Below are 22,661 nucleotides of genomic sequence, written 5' to 3' on the forward strand. Positions count from 1 at the left end.
ACCAGTAATTTTGCTGTTTGTCTACTCACTGCTACAGCCAGATTGAGAACAGTGAAAGTGTCATTCTCGGTTCCAACTGATAGTGAGGGTTCAAAGATGGCACCATTGGGCTGCAGGAAAGAGACTGTGTGGGTCTCGGAGTCCCACATTATATTTTCCTTGGCTAGATAATGAACTCTGAAAAAATAAAGGAAATAAAATTCAAAATAATTGTTGCAAGTGAACATTAAGTCTCATATGCCGTTCATTCATACAACAAATAATTTTTGAGTGCATGGACTATGTCAGAAATTAGGCTAAACAAGTAGGTTAAAATGATATATAAGCAAATGCTGGGTTTCTAGCAAATCAGAGAAGGCGGGGAGGGGTGGGTGGGGAGATGTCTTAGAGGTGCAGAGCAGGGGAGAAGGATTACGTGTTATTATAGGAGTTTACACAGAGTCTGTGGGAAAACACACAACAGGTACAAACTCAGGCTTGGGATGGTTATGGGGGGATAATGGACAAGACACAATTCTACATAAATGGTCTGAATGACAAGGAGAAGTTTAGTTAGGTAAAATAGGGTAGAAAATAGCATGTAGAAGATTAAGGAGTAAGAACATGGTGTAATTTTAGATATGCAAACATTTTTTTTAACATCTGTATCGGAGTATAATTGCTTTACAATGGTGTCTTAGTTTCTGCTTTATAAGTCAGAAAGAAAAACCAATACCGTATGCTAACACATATATCTGCAAACATTTTATTATGATTGGTTTACAGAGTAAGAGTAAGGAGAGTGGTGGAAATAAAGCCACTAGAATAAACAAGATCTCAAACACAAAAGTGTTGTGTCCTGTACTCAGATATTTAGCTTTTTATCCTGAGGGTCCGAGGAAGACAGCAGAGAGGTTTAAGGAAGGGAACAGTAAAAGCACGTTTTCTTATATTAGAAAGACTGTTCAAAGTGCACAGCCTTTCCAGCATTGTTTTTTTCATAATTTCCAGTATTTTAATGAGAAGGATAACTAATGGAATATAATTTCCACTTAAGAGATCATTCCCCTCCATCTTTGCCTTATATATTGTATACTTATTAGCTCTAAGCTCCTGGCTCTAAAATCTCTAGGCAAAGTACCAACTACTTCTTAGGAATGTGGTGAAGGGTTACATTATGGAAAAAAAAAATCTTTTGCAAGTACAAGATATTTACTGAGATGAAATAGGGTAGACATTGCATTATCATATATTTGAAGGCCTATTATTTGAGGCTACAGTAGTTATCTATTACCTAACTAAGATAAAGACTGAAAAAAACATGGGACTGAAATGTATAAAACATAACAAACCAAAAAAGCCACACATTTCAATCAGGTACAATACCTGTAGGGTAGGTATTATGAGTGTTTTTTTATTCCCAATCACAGTGCCTGGTACTTGGTAAGTTCTCAACAAAAAATTTTGAATGAATAAATTAATTAATACGTCACATTAATATCTCAAAAGAGAATTCAAAAAAGATAGAAATATATTTTAGTTTTAATATAATTTCTTCAAAGCTTTATTGTTTACTTTTCTCTGAGTACTGTAGACATACAATAATATAAAAATCTGAAACAGCAGCCAGGACAGTCTATTAATAGTCAATTACTATTTTCTCTTAGATAATTGTATTTTAAACTTATATTACATATTATTAACATTTAAAATTAAAATGCTCTAATTTTCAGGAACATTTATGTGTATATAATAATTGAGATAACAGCAAAATAATTGTGACCCAATTCTAGTTTACTTAGTTGTACTTACAATACTGTACCAGTAGATGGCAATCACTAAGAGAAAAAAATCCTTTAAACTGAGGCCTGTGTTTAGAATGTACTTTTAAAAAGAGAACATAATCACTGAATTTTTGGTTTAAAAATTAGAGTATAAGGAATTTCCTGGCAGTCCAGTGATTAGGACCCCACGCTTCCATTATCGGGGGCATGGGTTCTATCCGTGGTTGCAGAACTAAGATCCTGCATGCCGTGCAGGGTGTAGCCAAAAGAAAAAAAAAGAATATATACAGGTTTTAGAAAGTTTTTTTTTTGTTAATTTTTATTGGGGCAAAGTTGATTTACAATGTTGTGTTAGTTGCAGGTGTACAGCAAAGTGAATTAGTTATACGTATACATATATCCAATCTTTTTTATTTCTTTTTCCGTTATAGGCCATTACAGAGTATTGGGTAGAGTGCCCTGTGCTATACAGTAGGTCCTTATTAGTTATCTGTTTTATATATAGTAGTGTGTATATGTCAATCCCAATTACCCAATTTATCCCTTCCCCCCCCACCCCTTACCCCCTGGTAACCATAAGTCTGTTTTCTACGTCTGTGACTCTATTTCTGTTTTGTAGATAAGTTCATTTTTACCCTTTTTACAGATTCCACATATAAGTGATATCATATGATATTTGTCTTTCTGTGTCTGACTTCACTCAGTATGACAATCTCTAGGTCCATCCATGTTTCTGCAAGTGGCATTATTTCATTTTTTTATGGGTGAGTAATATTCAATTGTATATCTGTACCATATCTTCTTTATCCATTCCTCTGTTGATGGACATTTAGGTTGCTTCCATGTCCAAGCTATTGTAAATAGTGCTGCAGTGAACACTGGGGTGCACGTATCTTTTTGAATTATGGTTTTTTCCAGATATATGCCCAGGAGTGGGATTGCTGGATCATATGGTAGCTCTATTTTTAGTTTTTAAAGGACCCTCCATACTGTTCTCCATAGTGGCTGTACCAATTTACATTCCCACCAACAGTGTAGGAGGGTTCCCTTTTTTCCACACCCTCTCTAACATTTATTGTTTGTAGATTTCTTGATGGTGGCCAATCTGACAGGTGTGAGGCAATACCTCATTGTAGTTTTGATTTCCATTTCTCTAATTATTAGTGATGTTGAGTGTCTTTTCATGTACGTTTTAGCCATTTGTATGTCTTCTTTGGAGAAATGTCTATTTATATCTTCTGCCCATTTTTGGATTGGGTTGTTGGTTGTTTTTTTTTTTTTTAACTGAGCTGCATGAGCTGTTTGTATATTTTGGAGATTAATCCCTGTTGGTTGCTTCATTTGCAAATATTTTTTTCCCATTCTGAAGGTTGTCTTTTCATTTTGTTTATGGTTTCCTTTGTTGTGCAAAAAGTTTTTAAGTTTAATTAGGTCCCATTTGTTTATTTTTGTTTTCACTATTCTAGGAGGTGGATCAAAAAAGATATTGCTGCAATTTATGTCAAAGAGTGTTCTGCCTATGTTTTCCTCTAAGAGTTTTATAGTTTCTGGCCTTATATTTAGGTCTTTAATTCATTTTGAGTTTATTTTTTTGTATGGTGTTAGAGAGTGTTCTAATTTCATTTGCTTACATGTAGCTGTCCAGTTTTCCCAACACCACTTATTGAAGAGACTGTCTTTTCTTCATTGTATATCCTTGTCTCCTTTGTCATAGATTAGGTGACCATAGGTGAGTGGGTTTATCTCTGGACTTTCTATCCTGTTCCATTGATCTATATTTCTATTTTGGTGCCAGTACCATACAGTTTTGATTACTGTAACTTTGTAGTATAGTATGAAGTCAGGGAGGCTGATTCCTCCAGCTCCATTTTTCTTTCTCAAGATTGCTTTGGCTATTCAAGGTCTTTAGTGTTTCCATACAAATTGTAAAATTTGTATTAGTAAGGTCAAAGGGAGGAATCTGCCTCAGATTTTGCTTTCTATATACTCCTGCCAAAGCAAAGTAATTAAAAAAAAAAAGACTTATGTTGGATCTGAGAATATTCAGAAGGAGTTACTGGGTCTTCATAGAGATGGTGTAGGTTAGAATAATAATAATTAAGATCTTTATCCAGTTAATTTCATGCTTTGACCCATGTCACACCTTGTCAAATTTCATCAAGCTCACGTTAGCAGCCATTCTGTTTAAGGAGGGACATCCTCCTCCACTTCCAATTTCAACTGAGTTCAGGGTGTAATTGATGGGGAGGCAGGTTCACCTCAACACATGGAACACTCTGAAATTATTAACTTTTTCTGAAAGGTGACCAGTTGTTTTCCCATCATTTAAGGCAGCCAAGCAGACACTAAGGACTCTGTTTTGTTGACATCATGAGAAAAGATGACTCACAGTTGATCATAAATCCCTTTAACACTGTTATATAAATAGGAGTTTATTGTTTACATACTTTAGCTGCAAATCTAACTTCTCTTCTCCAATCCTCCCCATATTGCTTTTCCAAGTAAATCAATCATATATAACCCATCCCCTTTCATCCCTTAGAGAGATAGGGAATAAAGAATAAAATTTATATTAACTGTCACCTATCAGAACAGGACTAGCACAGGATTCAATATTATGTTTATGTTTTCTGATACTCCAATTAATATCTTTAAAAGTAAAAATATAACCCCTTCCAAACAAATAAAAAATTAAACAAAAAACTTGATCAGTTCTCAAATTCTAACAAATATTCTCTTTTCTCACACATACTGAATTCTCTCAGAGTATGATATTTATTTATTGACTGATTAACATTTACTCTATTGTGTTGTATAAAGTACCTATGTAATGCAAGCATATACTGTCCTAAAATATCCATATTTCAAAATAACATGTGGTGTAGCCACAGTCTCTGCAGAAGCACTGTGAGTAACCTGTGCCTTTACACTTTACAATCCATTTATGTCTGCTGTGAAAAGTGTGATAACAGATGAAGAGAACAAAATAAAGCTAAGTATGAAGGCACTTTTCCAAACATACACAGCTTACAATGGAACGCCAATGGAATAAGTCAAATGAGCACATTTGATGTAGTATCTCTAAAATGTAAACTCTTCAATAAAAAGCCAAAGGCACATAAAAATATATTTTAACTTTAAAATAACTTACAGTAATACTTTACTTGTGTCTTACCAACATGTTGCTGACAGTCAAAATTTCAGGATATAGATATAATATATAGGGATATATAAGAGCTACAAACAAATCTCCGAAACCCATCAAGTGGTTCAAATGTGAAAACAGAAAAAAATTTTAACAATGGAGAATTTGCTATGGTGAAATCTAACAATATAATATAGAAAGGAGTCTAGAAAAAAGGCTTAGGTGTTAAACAAATTTTGACTTCCTCTTGCTCAGAAAATGCCAAAGTACTGTAAAGGTCCTTAATGTGACTGGCACAGCCCTTCATAGCTAGATAGTGCCAATCCTGGCCAAGCCAGATTTCTGACCTGTCTGGAAGCAAAAAAAATGTGAGCTGTACATCAGCAATGCCCTCCAAAAATGGGTTCTGACTCTCTTCCTCTCTTTGTCAGGATAGTTTTTTTTTTTTTAACTGTTTTTGCAAACAGGGCATAACAGGTAAAAAATATTTTGTTGGAACGTTATTCTAGAAAACCTATCATGTAATGGCAAATATAGTCAGTGAATCTTTCTCTTTGACTGTGGTTAGTTTTGTTTTGATTTTTGAAACCTTTTACCCCAAAGGAAAAGAGCCAGAGATGTACTGTTAGTTATTTTTATCCATGACCTTCAGCACATCATCCAGAAATGAAGGCCCAAGATCGAGCTGCAGGAAGAGGAGGGAACCCAGTGAGATCAGAGAGGGACTCCTCTGATTTTTAGTCTTTTCCTTGACGAGCTCACACCAGGCGGGATGGTCAAACATATTCTTGGCTGCCCAGTAGGGGTACAGTTTGGAGAGGCTGGCAGAGTGGCGGGACTGGGATGGGGACCCACCAGAGCCCCCATGAAACTTCCCCCTGATAGACCATACTGTTCTCCTCCATGACCCTCTCACAGCGAAGCCAGGGCAGCTTTCCCGGACCAAAGGACTCCTGTTTGGAATCGAATGTCACCGTTGACAATAAGGGCAACATGAGTGCTTGGGACCCTCCAAGAGTCGGGAGGGAAACGATGTTTTTGAGCACCAGGGTGAGCGTTTCTGTGAACATGGAGTGGGTGGTGCCGCTGGCCCTGAAGAACTCCATACACCCAGGGAACTGGCCCATGTGTGCTTTCTCCTGGTTTCCAGGTAGAAGATCAGAGTTCCCCTGAAGAAAGGAAATGTCTCCAAAGACATCGTGCTGGCCATCCTTGACCATGTGAATGGTGTGGCAGAAGTCTCCAAGGGGAGGACTGATCATATCGGGAGACAAGATGCTCCTCCGTTTAAATTTATTTCCTTTCTTATTATTGGCAGCTTTCAGGTAAATTAGGGTCTTGGCTGCTCTTCTGGAGTCGGAGAATGTCGATTTCGCAAAAACGGCCACTTTCTTTCCGGATGTTATTTTCCCCCAGTATCCTTTTTTTTTTTTTTTTTTTTTTTTTTTTTTGCGGTACGCGGGCCTCTCACTGCTGTGGCCTCTCCCGTTGTGGAGCACAGGCTCCGGACACGCAGGCTCAGAGGCCATGGCTCACGGGCCTAGCCCCTCCGCGGCATGTGGGATCTTCCCAGACCGGGGCACGAACCTGCGTCTACTGCATCGGCAGGCGGACTCTCAACCACTGTGCCACCAGGGAAGCCCCCCCGCCCAGTAACCTTTTTGATAGGAACTGTCACATCATTTTTCTCAAGCAGCCGCAGAAGTGGCTCTGAAAGGAGGCGGAGGTGTAGGAGACCTTCTTGGACTTAACAGCCGACTGGGGCTCTCTGGAGAGCCGGCTACATCCTCCAATCCCTGGCACAGCATAGAGAAACCAGCAGTGCCAAGGATCCCAGCTGCTGCGGGATCCACACAGGTGGATGTGTGGGACCCACACCTCCCGAGGGTGCACTCAGCTCCTGCCCATCACGCGCATATCCAGCCAGGTCAGCCAGTGCCTGCTCAGAGCATTATCTGTGCAGAGGCTGTGTGAGGGCTCCCAGGGCCGGGGTCTCCGGGCTCGTCCCCAGCTGCTTGGCCCCCGCAGCTGTGCTCCCTGCCCTCTCAGGCCAGGATAGGCATATTTAAACAACCGTGCTTAGATTCTTATTTGGTCATGTGGGAATTCTAGATTTTCATAGGTACACATCGTAGCTACAACTTTTTTTTGGACCAAGATAATACTCACATAGGGTTTTGATAATAACATAAGAACTATAGACCATGAAAAAATAAAAATATTTTCCAAGGTGAGAGTTTTTTTTTTTTTTTTTTTTTTTTGTAACAGTGAAAACCAAGCCGTCTTTGACAGAGTCGTGAATAGTCACAGATGTGCCTGGAGACAGGAGACGTGGGAATAATTACTAGGTCAGAATAGGCACCCAGGCGCTCGGCATGCGTGCTTATGCTCACAGGCATGCTCATGTGCTGCGGTAGCAAGCATCACCCTCCCAATTACTGTTATTTCATTATTTTTGAGTGTGAGTTGTCAATCTAGATATATATTAATGAATGGAGAGGAAAGAAATTATATAATTATAGACCATCTGAAACAGATAAAAAGTAAAACTATGAATTAGAAGAAATCATTACAAATATGAAATTTTGTGATAATATTTGATCATGGCATATAACTAGTTGTAATTATTCTTGAGGAAAAATCACACATTTTTATAACAAATCACACAGCAGGACTTAACTCTGTTCCCATATGGGCACCATAAGTCTATTTCTAATCCTTGGTTAAGTTTAGTGTCTTTAGCACCTCAGTCTCTTTTTTTCTTACTTTAATAGTTAGAAAAGACACATAGTCTATAACTTAGATAGGAGAAAATGGACACAAAAATCTAAGACCTACCAGTCCCTAGGTATGTGTGAACTTGGTAAATCACTTCATATCCCCTGGAATGAGTTTTCAAAATTTACAAAATGAAAGGTTCTGACTAATTATTTCCCCCTAGTGCTAATGTCTAAGACTCTATTCAAAAGTGTGTTAAACTATTAAGGAGTGTAGATAAAGGTATAGCTTATTCAGTCTCAGTACTGGAGAAAATATAAGAATGAAACTACTGGATGAATAAAAACACCCTTAAGACCTGGAAAATAGTTTGAATAGAAATCCTTAGCAGTATTGTAATTATGTAAAATCAGTTTAATGTTGTTCTCAAATTTGAGTGTGTATTGAAATCCCCCAGAGTACTTGTAAAACTCATTACTGGGGTCTAAACCAAGAGTCTCTGATTCATTTGGTCTAAGGTGGGGCCTGAGAATTTGCATTTCTACTTAGCTCCCAGGAGATGCTGATGTGGCTGGTTGAGGAGCCACCCTTGGAGAACCACTCATATAACCTACACTTTCAATTTTAGGATCTCAAAGTGCTCTGGTTTTAAAACTTTGATAGATGGTTTTTTATTTAGCATGCATATTTTAGACTTGTTTTTTAAATTCTATTTATTATTATTATTTTTTAATATTTATTTTATATTGGAGCATAGCTGATTAACAATGTGTTAGTTTCAGGTGTACAGCAAAGCAATTGATATATATATGTATATATATATACATATATACATATATATTTACATATATATGTATATATATGTAAATATATATATTTACACACACATATTCACACGTGTATCTATTCTTTTTCAAATTCTTTTCCCATTTAGGTTATTACATAGTATTGAGCAGAGTTCCCTGTGCTGTACAGTAGGTCCTTGTTTATTTTACATATAGCAGTGTGGATTGATTGGGAGTTTGGGATTGACATGTACACACTGCTAGAGTTGTTGAAAATATATGCCACAAGTGTAAAGCACCTGTAACTTCTTAAATGTAGAACAGTTAATTGATGCTGGTAAATTCATAATAAAATATATATTTCTTATCATCATTAAATCCTTAGATTAGAGTTTTATATAGGCAGAAACAGACTATTTCAATGTTATGTTAATGGCAAGAAAATAATAAGTACATTTCAATACAATGGCAGTTGTCAAGGGGAAGCTTTTTCGGAAACACAAATGGTCAAGGAAAGAATGCCACTTTTTTGGGGGACTCGCTCACCTGTACGTGTAAGGACCTCTTTGCTTAACTTTAATTTTGCTGCTGTTAACTGCCACCTCCTCTGGATTCTGTACATCAAAGATCCAAACCTGTCTGTAAACTTCTGCGCCTGTTTTAACCCAATTTTTAAAAGCAATTGTACCTTCTTCAAGGACAGCTTCCTATGAAAAAGAAAACAAGTTTGTGTTATTGACTTGTAGTCAATATGGGCACTTGTGGGAGTTGAAAACCTTTAGTTAGTCAGCAAAAGCAATAAGCTCAAGTACGTTGCTCATGAGAACCTTTGCAGCCTGTTACACACTTGCAACAGAAATGTTTTCAACACGTTATGAGACCAGTCTCTTTTAGTTAACCTTTTACAAAGAGAATCAGCGTGTAATATTGTAGACATGTCTGTCGATTGTAAGGCCAGCCGTTGGCAAGCTTTAGAGTGACCCTATGGCAATATTGCGACAGTTCGTAACACAATTTATTAAGCAAATTTTATTAAACTTTTTCCAAAAAATTCTTATCAGGTCAAACATTAACCTCTCCTCTGCCTTCAGTGAGTTAGACTGAGGAGGCAAAACAGAAAAACTGAGAGAAAAATATAGTGGTATTGGAAGCTTTTTTCATTTTCTTCAAATCTTGGCCACTTCCAGGGAAGATGATCACTTAACATTTGTCAAACTCCCCTTCAAAACCCCGCTCAATGAGGCTTTCCTAACTCTCAGTACATTTGCAGAAATCTATTAGTACGTGTTTCCAAAAATTACAACGGATTGTAATTCGTTACTATTACTGTCTGATTCGTTACTATTAGGTTACTACATTTTAGATAAAAGAATGAAAAGGGGACATGTCCTATTATTCTTTTGTGAAATCCACTAAAAATCTTTGATGCACCTTGTAGTAAAGATAGATACACCGGAAAAATACCAATGACAGAATCAGAAAGCCCTACATTAGAAGTTGGCTCCTGTGCTTTAGGAGCTGGGACTGAGTAGAAAATCACCAGATCCCTTGGGTCAATTTCAGTATCTGTAAAACGAGGGAATTATAGATGGTCTCGTGGTTTCCTTCCAAGGCTTTCACTCTCTGAGCAGGAAGCCTCTGAAGCTCTAGTAGCTAATGCAGACAAAGGTGACTTTGTAGCAGGCAGTGTTTCCAAATAAGTACCTTGGGAGGAATGCCCAGGTGTAAAGTTCCAACTTACCTTAGTGCTAGAGGAAGAGGGAGAAAAGTATTTCACACAGAATGAGCTTAAAAGGACCCATGAATACAGGGACAGCCTGACCTGTTTGTTTCCTTCACCTGCATTCATAGAATGATGGATCAGGAAAGGACAGTGAACATTAGCACATTTTCTAGGAGAGCATGCTGAGGATCTGAGAAACCAGGTGTCTGGCCCACGGGTAACTGAGGCAAATACCTAGAAGTAGAATCATGACAAGGATCCTAGTCTCTGACCCTTAGGCTTGTCCTCTTTTACACCGTGTTTTTACTATTTTTTGTTCCTGTCACCTCTGCACTTAGTTGGTAGAAGTCAAATTAAGTTTCATATCTTCAGGAAACTTTACTTATTACTTAATGCAGAGAATAAGGGAATTCCTTAGAGAAGAACAGGGCATTGGATATAATGCCATTACAAAATCCTGTGCTGTTGCAATCCTTTTACACTGGGTACATTGGAGCTGCTAAAGTGATGTTAGACCTTACTTTTTTACAACTAATTATCCTTAAAAAATGCTTTATTGCTCCTAAAAATCTTATTTCCATAATAAGCTGAAAATTAAGACAATATTGCACATAGATAAAGTATTATGACTGTTCCTCTAAATGTAAAGGTGTTTATGAGGGTGTTGAAGCTGAAATCTATACTGAAGTTGAAATCTGTGTTAATTTACCCATTTCCAGAAAACACACGAACCTACACATTATTACTCTCACACTATTGATATAAGAATCTTAAGGACTGATATAATATCAATTGTTTATCATGTACCTCTCAAGGCACATATTTTATTTCAGTTCTTAATAAAAGGAACTCTATAAGTACTTAAAGAATTGAAAAGGGACTGTGACAGAATGTACTTGGCAGGACAGAAAACTTCCTCGTTCTAATGGTTATGCATTTAATATCAAAAGACATTGTAAGCGTATCATGTCTTTTTTCTAAAGGCCATGAATCACTTTGCCTTATTTGTTCATCTGGAGATATTTTTTCAACTGGGAAAGCTGAAATGCAAAGAGTTGAAATGAATGCATTGAATTATCAGATATTAGAGTTAGGGTCATCTAATTCCATCCGTTTTTTAGAGGTAGAAGTGGGTCCTACAGAAAACAGATGTCCGATTCAATATTGTATGACAATTTAGTAGTAGATAATGGAAAATCAGGTATTTTACTACAATTTTGTGTGGTTTGCATAACACCACGATTTGTTCACAAAGAAAAAAATATTGAAACAGAACAGGAATGCATTTCTTCTGATCCTAACACTACTATATGTACTAGAAAATTGTATAGACCTCAGTGACTACTAAGATTATTTTATCATCAGTTCCTCTAATTTTAAAAGGAGCAAAAGTTTTTATGTCCTTTGTGAATTTAAGAGGCCTTGATTTTAAATTGACTTTGGACTATCTAGTCTATTTTGCAAATCTTTTGCTAAATTTGAAGTACAAAGGTGTTAATTATGTGTATAGAAAAAGTAATATAATTTAAAATCCTCGCACTTGGCTGATTCAGCCCTAGTAATGACTGGATTCCAGCCTGATGACTCTCACATGGCTTGGTCTCCAGCTGAGTTGAAAGACATTTACCTTGAAACTTCTACATTTGCTACATTTTGTTTACCTTGAAACTTCTATTTTGCTACATTTGCTAATTTGAAAGCAGACGTTTGGAAGACTAATAACTTCTATCTAGTCACATGGTCATTTGATTATTGCTGTTACAGGAAAACAGTACTCATCCAATGACTGGCAACTTTATTATAACTATTAAAATGTCCTTGATATCTTCCTATGCATGAAGTATGTAGAGCACGTATGCCAAAAATATATTGTCCCATTTCTCAAGGCTCTTATAGTGTACCAGGAGACAGAATTATGTGTAGCATATTTTAATCTATGAGTTGATTTCCTTACCCTACTTCCAGCCTGACCAAGTCCATTGGCTTCTTTACTCAAAGCCTAGAGTGAAGTGGTTAGCAATGAAACAAGATGCTATGAGTTTGATCCCCAGTCTGGTCACGTGCTAACCATTTAAACTTGGGCAGGTTATTTAATTTTTTGTACCTCAGTTTCCTTACCTGTAAAATGGGGTAATAATAATATTAAGTTGAACTGTACAAAATTAGTATTTTTCAAAGTCAAAATAAGTAGAACATGGCATAATTAAATATTTATCCTCATGGGTTGTTATAAGATTTATTAAAAGTCAGCATTTAGAAGAGTGTTAGCACATAGCAAGCATTCAATAAACATTGGCTACTGTTATACAAATCCTATCTACCCCTTAGAAGGAGAATTCTCATCTCACTTGCTTCCCATCTTGCTTTAACTACTTTGCTCTTAGCATTACTGTCTAAACCAGTTATGTGGCAATAACATGTAAAATCCTGTAACACTTCCTTTTCTGCTATTTAATTATTTATATATTTATTCTCCAGCCAGTGAAATCAAAATTTCCTTAAAAAGCAGAAACATACTGAAAATAGTTTCATCTTCTCCACTCACTACCAAAATATGTTCTATTTGGGACCAATTACAAGCAGTTTCCACATCCAAAAATTTTTCTAATATGTGTATGCATTATGCACATGCATGTGTGTACAGGCTGAGAGAAAGAAATCTTTAATTTGTTTCTTGGTGTTTTGCAGTTAATATCATAGGGAAATTAAATTAAAATTTATTTTAAATTACCTATGTTATACAGTATTCACTAAGCATTTATCAAGTGATATGAACAATGTCAAGGTGACAAATTATCCTTTGTAAATAGTGGCAAAACTTCGTCCTTTTTCTGAAGTCCTTTGGTAGTTTCTACTTTCCACATACATGGCAGCTCATGCCATTGACTTTTAGTCTGTCTAGCAAGATTGCATAAACCTGCTGGCCCAGACAAATCTACTAGGAATCATAGTCTAAAATACTGGTAAAAAAAAAAATAGTTTTCAGCTATAACACGTAAAAACCATGAAGTCCTTAAAAAACATCCCTTGGAAATAAACAGTAAAGAAATATGAATACATATATATATGTGTGTGTGTGTGTGTGTGTGTGTGTGTGTGAAGTAAACTCTATGGACTATTTTAGGCCATTTCAAATGCTGGAGTCTGGGGGCCATCTTTTAGAATTGAAAGCTATCATAGAGTACCAACTCTATACTTTAAAAATTAGATAACATCATAAGATGATTTTCTGATCTGTTAAAATTAAGCACTTTCATTCTTCTTTTTTTTTTTAAATGGTGTTTGTATGCAGGTAATAACTTTCCCAATTTGGTATTAGTCCATTAAATGAAACAAGTAATCTGCAATGATTTCAATGGTAAACAAAAACTGACCTGTAGTAAAACTTGAATATATTTGTAAAATAGCAGCATTAACTTAAATGCTCTTGAGGTAAGGGTAAGACACTTGGCTCACTGGGTTTACACATAATTCAGAGATGTGACTCCTACTGTTGACCACTTTTTCTGTCTTTTTGTCTCTACATTCAGACTCTCTAGAAAGTGAACCTATTAGTTTTATCTGTAATCTCTATAGTAATGATCAAATCTCTCTGAGCACTGACCTTTTTTTTTTTTTTTTTTTTTTTGGTGGTACGCGGACCTCTCACTGTTGTGGCCTCCGCCGTTGCGGAGCACAGGCTCCGGATGCACAGGCTCAGTGGCCATGGCTCACGGGCCCAGCCACTCCATGGCATGTGGAATCTTCCTGGACCAGGGCACAAACCCGTGTCCCCTGCATCGACAGGTGGACTCTCAACCACTGCGCCACCAGAGAAGCCCTGAGCACTGACCTTTGAAATACATACTGATGTTCATATCAAATCACTTCTAAAACCTCTGTCTTTTATTCTTCTAAGGAATACATCTCCTTCAGTAACTCAACTGGTTATCTTACAGTTTGCAGATTTCACTCCTCTCCCTATTTAGTCCTTTTATTCCATTGTATCCTATCACCCATCAGTTCTATGTACTCCACCACACTAGACCAGAGTGCCTTTTATTATGTGCAGACTGTGCAATAATCTTATTAAAAGGGAGTCTTAAATGACACGAAAAAGAAAGCTGGAAAAAGAAAAACGTATGGAGGCTATATAATGTACTTCTAAACAGCCAATGGATCACTGAAGAAATCAAAGAGGAAATCAAAAATTACCTAGAGACAAATGAAAGTGAAAAGGAAAGAGATCATAAAGGTAAGAGCAGAAATAAATGAAATGGATACAAAAAGAAGATAAACATCAACAAAACTAGAAACTAGTTCTTGGAAAAGATAAATAAAATTGATAAACCTTTAGCCAGACTCATTAGAAGAAAAAGAGAAATGGCCCAAATAATAAAATTAGAAATGAAAAAGAAGTTACAACTAACACCACAGAAATGCAAAAAATAAGAGACTGCTGTGAACAACTGTGTGCCAATAAAATGGACAACCTAGACCAAGAAATGGATAAATTCTTAGAAAGGTACATTCTTCCAAGACTGAACCAGGAAGAAGTAGAAAATATGAACAGACCAATTACCAGTAATGAAATTGAATCAGTAATTTTAAAACTCCCAAGAAGAGAAGTCCAGGACCAGATGGCTTTACAGGTGAATTCTACTAAACGTTTAGAGAATAATTTACACCTATCCTTCTCAAACTATTCCAAAACATTTCAGAGGAAGGAGTATTTCCAAACTCATTCTATGAGGTCAGCATCACCCTGATACCAGAAGCAGACAAAAATATTACAAAAAAAAGATAATTAAAGGCCAATATCTCTGATGAACATAGATTCAAAAATCCTCAAGAAAATATTAGCAAACCAAATCCAACAATACATTAAAAGGTTCATATATTATGATCAAGTGGGATTTATTCCAGGGATGGAAGTATTTTTCAACATCTGCAAATCAGTCAGTGGGATACACCACATTAACAAATTGAAGAATAAAAAACCATATGATCATCTCAATAGATGCAGAAAAAGTTTTTGTTAAAATTATACATCCATTTATGAGAAAAACTCTCTAGAAACTGGGCACAGAGAGAACATACCTCAACATAATAAAGGTCATACATGACAACCCACAGCTAACATCATACTCAATGGTGAAAAGTTGAAAGCATTTTCTCTAAAGATCAGGAATAAGATAAGAACACACACTCATGTCACTTTTATTCAACATAGTTTTGGAAGTCCTAACCACACCAATCAGAGAAGAAAAAGAAATAAAAGGAATCCAAATTGGAAAGGAAGAAGTAAAGCTGTCACTGTTTGCAGATGACATGATATTATATGTAGGAAATCTTCAGTACAACACAAGAAAAGTACAAGAGCCCATCAGTGAATTCAGTAAAGTTGCAGGATACAAAACTAATATAAAAGAATCTGTTGCATTTCTATACACTAACAATGAACTATTGGAATGGGAAATTAAGGAAACAATCCCATTTACCATGATACCAAAAAGAATAAAATACCAAAATAAACCTACCTAAGGAAGTAAAAGACCTATACTTGCAGAAATGTAAGACACTGGTGAAAGAAGTTGAAGATGACACAAGCAGCTGGAAAGATACACTGCATCCTTCGGTTGGAAGAATTAATATTATTAAATTACCATACTACCCAAGGAAATCTACAGGTTCAATGCAATCCCTATCAAAATACCAATGACATTTTTCACAGAACTAGAACAAATAATTTTAAAATTTGTGTGGAAACACAAAAGACACCAAATAGCTAAAACAATTTTGAGAAAGAAGAACAGTGCCAGAGGAATCAAACTCCCTGAGTTTACATTATAAAACAAAGTGACAGTAATATACTGGCACAAAAATAGACACATAGGTCAATGGAGCAGAATAGAGGGCCCAGAAATAACTACACCCTATGGTCATTTAATCATCAACAAAGGAGGCAAGAATATACAATGGAGAAAAGACCGTCTCTTCAGCAAGTCGTGCTGGGAAAGCCGGACAACCTCATGTAAATCAGTGAAATTAGAACACTCTCTCACACCATATGCAAAAATAAACTCAAAATGGATTAAAGTCTTAAATGTAAAACTATATGTCATAAAACTCCTAGAGGAAAACATAGGCAGAACACTCTTTGACATAAATTGCAGCAATATTTTTTGGGTCTGTCTCCAAAGGCAAAGGAAATAAAAGCAAAAATAAATAAATGGGACCTAGTTAAACCTAAAACCTTTTCCACAGTAGAGGAAACCATACACAAAAAAGACAACCTACTGAATGGGAGAAACTATTTGTAAATGACATGACTGCCAATAATGGGTTAATATCAACAATATATAAACATCTCATACAACTCAATACACATACACACACACAAAAAACAACTTTTAAAATAGGCAGAAGAACTGAACAGACATTTTTTCAAAGAGGGAATGCAGATGGCCAACAGCCACATGAGAATATGCTCAAAATTGCTAATCATCAGGAAAATGCAGATCAAAACCACAAGGAGGTATCACCTCACACATGTCAGAATGGCTATTATCAAAAAGAACACAAATAACAAATGTTGGTGAGGATGTAGAGAAAAGGGAACCCCTCGTACACTGTTGGTGAGAATGTAAATTGGTGCCCCCACTGTGGAGAACAGTATGGAGGTTCCTCAAAAAGCTAAAAATAGAACTACCATATGACCCAGCAGCTTCACTCCTGGGTATATGTCCAAAAAAACAAAAACACTAATTTGAAAAGATACATGCACCCCAATGATCATAGCTGCATTATTTACAATTGCCAAGGTATGGAAGCAACCTAAGTGTCCACCAACAGGTGAATGGATAAAGATGCGTTGGTATATATACACAATGCAATACAACTCAGCCATAAAAAAAAAAATGAAATTTTGCCATTTGAAGCAACATGGATGGATGTGGAGGGTATTATGCTAAGTGAAATTAATCAAACAAAGAAAATACTGTATGATATGACTTACAGTGGAATCTAAAAAATACAACAAACTAGTGAATAAAACACAAAAAAAGCAGACTCACAGATATAGAGAACAAACTAGTGGTTACCAGTAAGGAGAGAGGAGGAAGAAGGGGCAATATAGGGGTGGGGGGACAATGGTTATTATGGGATTATATGAAATCCTGTGTGTGAAACTTTTGAAATGTGTAAAGTACAACAGAATTTAATGAATATTTCTCTCAATAAAAAATGGTATATTGTATGCAAAAAAAAAGCATATCAACATACTCTTTGGACATAACTAAAAGCAATTATTTCTATTAATCTGCATACCTACTATGGTTTTTAATCAAAATTTGGATATTTAGACTTAAGATGACAGTGCATTCATATAGAATATACATCATGCTTTGACCATTTCTCTATCATGTAGAGTTTCAATTGTTCATTATGACCTTTGTGTCGAAGACACAAAATTGCCAGTTACAATGAAATATAAAACAGGCACCCTAAGCCAAAACGGGATGGAAGGTAGAATGAATCAGGATGACAAGAAATATTCTTGATAATACTTGTACCTTTTTAACTGTCTTCTCAATAAGCATGTCTCCAACTGGCATTAGAATACCTCCAAACACAGCCAGGACTGCACCGATGACAGCACCTGCGATGAGCCCGCAGTTTCGATCGCAGCCCATGTTTCTTGTTCAGGGGGACAGCTAAGGTTCAGCACCTGCTTCTTTCAGACTCTCAGGTCTGATGAACGTGGTTTCCAGGAGGTCTGGTTCTATCATTGGAAGGAGATCACAAAGCAGAAACTTAAATACCAGTAGAAAAAGATCAAAGTAAACATGCAACTGAAACAGATCATTTTGCCAGTTATAAATAAACAGATGCTTTTTTTTAATATACAAAACTTTCTAGGTTTTTTCCTTTCTTGATTTGAACTACCTACCAGTGGTAGAAGTAATAAATATTGTCACATAGAGCATTTCTTTAAAATTCTCCTCTTTTAACTTTTCTTTCTATGGATGATTAACACACTGAAATACTAACTAAGGAGAATATGCTTACTGTACTCTCACCCCCTGCCTACCTTCCATCAGACTGGGACACTTACGGGCATCTTTATCCTCTATCTGGCTTCTCCACTCAAACACAACCATCTGTCTGCACCCTACCTGGAGTTCTCCTGCAAACTGAATGTGGGTGGACTGATGTCTTTTCCATCCAAATGCTAAGCAAATACAGTGACAGATGTTTTCTTTACTATTCCTTTTTCACAAATAGAAAGGTAGGGATTTTATAGGAAATGATCTGATGAGTCTATGAAGAAATCAATTTTTCTAATCATTTATAAGCCATCTCTTAAAACAGAAAAGCATGAGTAAGTTGGGAAAATAATACTAGAATGGTCTCTAATATCATCAAAATTATAAGCACCATTAAAAGAAAGTTCCACTGTCAGGAATATTGAGTTCATGCCTGAATTCTTTCTTATGCACAGTGTTGAAAACATTGAAATATTTTAAAGAAGAGTATTTTCAATTTAGTTTTTAATAACTGACTTTTAGATAGTTGGGAGGAAAAAAGATTTGAAGAAAATATGTAAGGTAGAGGATAACTAGTTTCTGTCACAGCATTGGTTTCTTACTAGTCTCAAATTAATTTTTTAACATATTCAAGTGCAATATTGTTCATTTTGTCATGGGCAGCTGACTCATGCCAATTCTGTTAAAATATGTAGATTGTGTCAGTATGTATTTCACCTAGTCAGTCTTATCTTTGGTATCTTCATATAATATATGCTCCTTTCATAAAGATTGAAAGAAAACTCTTAGTGGAATTGGTAGATCCTTTTGTAACAAAGTTAGTAAGAATTTGCTATTCTAGTATTCAAAACCCTGTTCATTTGAGATATTTTGTTTGCAACAGCATTTTTTTAAATGGGGTTGACCTGACATTGATAAATGGAATGTGCTTTGTATTTATAAAAAATTATTTCCTGCTTCAAAATGCCCCTGGCAAAGGAAAACAAAAATGCCAACAGAATGGAGGCTACAGACAGAAAAGACACACAAACAATATTTTTGTCATCCTCGTGACTATAATAATAAAAATTATATTTTGTTATGGTCTCAGTTTTTCCCTCCATAGCTTTGTAGTGGTAGAAATACCTCTCTGATGATTTTACTAGTATTTCTCTCCACTTGAGGAACCATTTAATTATTTTAAAGTCTTGATATTAATTAATACTTTAAGAAAATAAGGAAAGTTAGGTTTTCCCCCAAATGTATAACAAAATTATAACCATTTTCATGGCAGTATTTTTTTATACAGCAGGTTCTTATTAGTCATCAATTTTATACACATCAGTGTATACATGTCAATCTCAATCGTCCAATTCAGCACACCACCATCCCCACCCCACTGTGGCTTTCCCCCCCTTGGTGTCCATACATTTATTCTCTATATCTGTGTCTCAACTTCTGCCCTGCAAACCAGTTTATCTGTACCATTTTTCTAGGTTCCACATACACATGTTAATATACAATATTTGTTTTTCTCCTTCTGACATACTTCACTCTGTATGAGAGTCTCTAGATCCATCCACGTCTCAAAAAATGACTCAACTTTCTTCCTTTTTATGGCTGAGTAATATTCCATTGTATATATGTACCACAACTTTTTTATCCATTCATCTGTCAGTGGGCATTTAGGTTGCTTCCATGACCTGGCTATTGTAAATAGTGCTGCAATGAACATTGGGGTGCATGTGTCTTTTTGAATTATGGTTTTCTCTGGAATATGTCCAGTAATGGGATGGCTGGATCATATGGTAATTCTATTTTTCATTTTTTAAAGAACCTCCATACTGTTCTCCATAGTGGCTATATCAATTTACATTGCCACCAACAGTTCAAGAGGGTTCCCTTTTCTCCACACCCTCTCCAGCATTTGTTGTTTGTAGATTTTCTGATGATGCCCATTCTAACTGGTGTGAGGTGATACCTCATTGTAGTTTTGATTTGCATTTCTCTAATTATTAGTAATGTTGAGCAGCTTTTCATATGCTTCTTGGCAATCTGTATGTCTTCTTTGGAGAAATGTCTATGTAGGTCTTCTGCCCATTTTTTGATTGGGCTGTTTGTTTCTTTATCTTGAGCTGCATGAGCTGTTTATATATTTTGGACATTAATCCTTTGTTGATTTCTTTGCAAATATTTTATCCAGTTCTGAGGGTTGTATTTTCATCTTGTTTATGGTTTCCTTTGCTGTGCAAAACCTTTGAAGTTTCATTAAGTCCCATTCGTTTATTTTTGTTTTTATTTCCAGTACTCTAGGAAGTGGATCAAAAAGATCTTGCTGTGCTTTACGTCAAAGAGTGCTCTTCCTATGTTTTCCTCTAAGAGATTTATAGTGTCTAGTCTTACATTTAGGTCCGTAATTCATTTTGAGTTTATTTTTGTGTATGGCATTAGGGAGTGTTCTAATTTCATTCTTTTACATGTAGCTGTCCAGTTTTCCCAGCGCCACTTATTGAAGAGACTGTCTTTTCTCCATTGTATATCCTTGCCTCCTTTGTCATAGATTAGCTGACCATAGGTGTGTGGGTTTACCTCTGGGCTTTCTATCTTGTTCCATTGATCAATGTTTCTGTTTTTGTGCCAGTACCATACTGTCTTGATTACTGTAGCTTTGTAGTATAGTCTGAAGTCAGGGAGTCTAATTCCTCCAGCTCCGTTTATTTCCCTCAAGACTGCTATGGTTATTTGGGGTCTTTTGTGTCTCCATACAAATTTTAAGATTATTTGTTCTAGTTCCATAAATAATGCCATTGTAAATTGATAGGGATTGCATTGAATCTGTAGATTGCTTTGGATAATATAGACGTTTTCACAATATTGATTCTTCCAATCCAAGAACATGGTGTATCTCTCCACTTGTTTGTATCATCTTTAATTTCTTTCATCAGTGTCTTATAGATTTCTGCATTCAGATCTTTTTTCTCCCTATGTAGGTTTATTCCTAGATATATTATTCTTTTTGTTGCAGTGGTAAATGGGAGTGTTTCCTTAATTTCTCTTTCAGATTTTTCATCATTAGTGTATAGGAATGCAAGAGATTTCTGTGCATTAATTTTGTATCCTGCAACTTTACCAAATTCATTGATTAGCTCTAGTAGCTTTCTGGTGGCCTTTGTAGGATTCTCTATGTATAGTATCATGTCATCTGCAAACAGTGACAGTCTTATTTCTTCTTTTCCAATTTGTATTCCTTTTATTTCTTTTTCTCTTCTGATTGCCATGGCTAGGACTTCCAAGACTATGTTGAATAATAGTGGTGAGAGTGGACATCCTTGTCTTGTTCCTGATCTTAGAGGAAATGCTTTCAGTTTTTCACCATTGAGAATGATGTTTGCTGTGGGTTTGTCGTATATGGCCTTTATTATGTTGAGGTAGGCGCCCTCTATGCCCACTTTCTGGAGAGTTTTTTTTTTATCATAAATGGGTGTTGAATTTTGTCAAAAGCTTTTTCTGCATCTACTGAGATGATCCTATGGTTTTCATTCTTCAATTTGTTAATATGGTGTATCAGATTGATTGATTTGTGTATATTGATGAATCCTCACATCCCTGGGATAAATCTCACTTGATCATGGTATATGATCCTTTTAGTGTGTTGTTGGATTCTGTTTGCTAGTATTTTGTTGAGGATCTTTGCATCTATATTCTTCAGTGATACTGGTCTGTAATTTTCTTTTTTTTTTTAGTTTCTTTGTCTGGTTTTGGTATCAGGGTGATGGTGGCCTCATAGAATGAGTTTGGGAGTGTTCCTTCATCTGCAGTTTTTTCGAAGAGTTTGAGAAGGATGGGTGTTAGCTCTTCTCTAAATGTTTGATAGAATTCACCTGTGAAGCCATCTGGTCCTGGACTTTTGTTTGTTGGCAGATTTTTAATCACAGTTTGAATGTCATTACTTGTGATTGGTCTGTTCATATTTTCTATTTCTTCCTGGTTCAGTCTTGGAAGGTTATACCTTTCTAAGAATTTGTCCATTTCTTCCAGGTTGTCCATTTTATTGGCATAGAGTTGCTTGTAGTAGTCTCTTAGGATGCTTTGTATTTCAGTGGTGTCTGTTGTAACTTCTCCTTTTTCATTTCTAATTTTATTGATTTGAGTTCTCTCCTTCTTTTTCTTGATGTGTCTAGCTAATGGTTTATCAATTTTGTTTATCTTCTCAAAGAACCAGGTTTTCATTTCATTGATGTTTGCTGTTTTCTTTGTTTCTATTTCATTTATTTCTGCTGTAATCTTTATTATTTCTTTCCTTCTGCTAACTTTGGGTTTTGTTTGTTCTTCCTTCTCTAGTTCCTTGAGGTGTAAGGTTAGATTTTTAATTTGAGGTATTTCTTGTTTCTTGAGATAGGCTTGTATAGCTATAAATTTCCTTCTTAGAACTGCTTTTGCTGCATCCCATAGGTTTTGCATTGTCATGTTTTCATTTTCATTTTTCTGTAGGTATTTTTTTTATTTCCTCTTTGATTTCTT

The 22,661-nt window shown here is 35.9% G+C and overlaps 1 protein-coding gene and 1 pseudogene across 4 annotated transcripts in view; both read right to left on the bottom strand.

Annotated features, from left to right (window-relative positions):
- Positions 1-17,807, bottom strand: part of LOC132495707 (platelet glycoprotein 4-like) — a 34,335-nt gene extending 16,528 nt beyond the window's left edge. For 3 of the 4 annotated variants that reach the window (XM_060107630.1, XM_060107629.1, XM_060107626.1), the window contains exons 1-3: positions 17,688-17,807; positions 8,958-9,118; positions 30-177 (exon numbers count right to left, since the gene is read on the bottom strand). In XM_060107630.1, coding sequence (XP_059963613.1) covers positions 30-177; positions 8,958-9,118; positions 17,688-17,807 — 429 coding nt within the window. The remainder of the gene's footprint in view (positions 1-29; positions 178-8,957; positions 9,119-17,687) is intronic. The other variant, XM_060107628.1, reaches the window with a different exon arrangement.
- LOC132496399 (cdc42 effector protein 3-like) lies at positions 5,534-7,307 on the bottom strand (annotated as a pseudogene).
- Positions 17,808-22,661: the final 4,854 nt, after the last annotated feature.

Source organism: Mesoplodon densirostris, chromosome 9, assembly GCF_025265405.1.
Source record: "Mesoplodon densirostris isolate mMesDen1 chromosome 9, mMesDen1 primary haplotype, whole genome shotgun sequence".
NCBI lineage: Eukaryota > Metazoa > Chordata > Mammalia > Artiodactyla > Ziphiidae > Mesoplodon > Mesoplodon densirostris.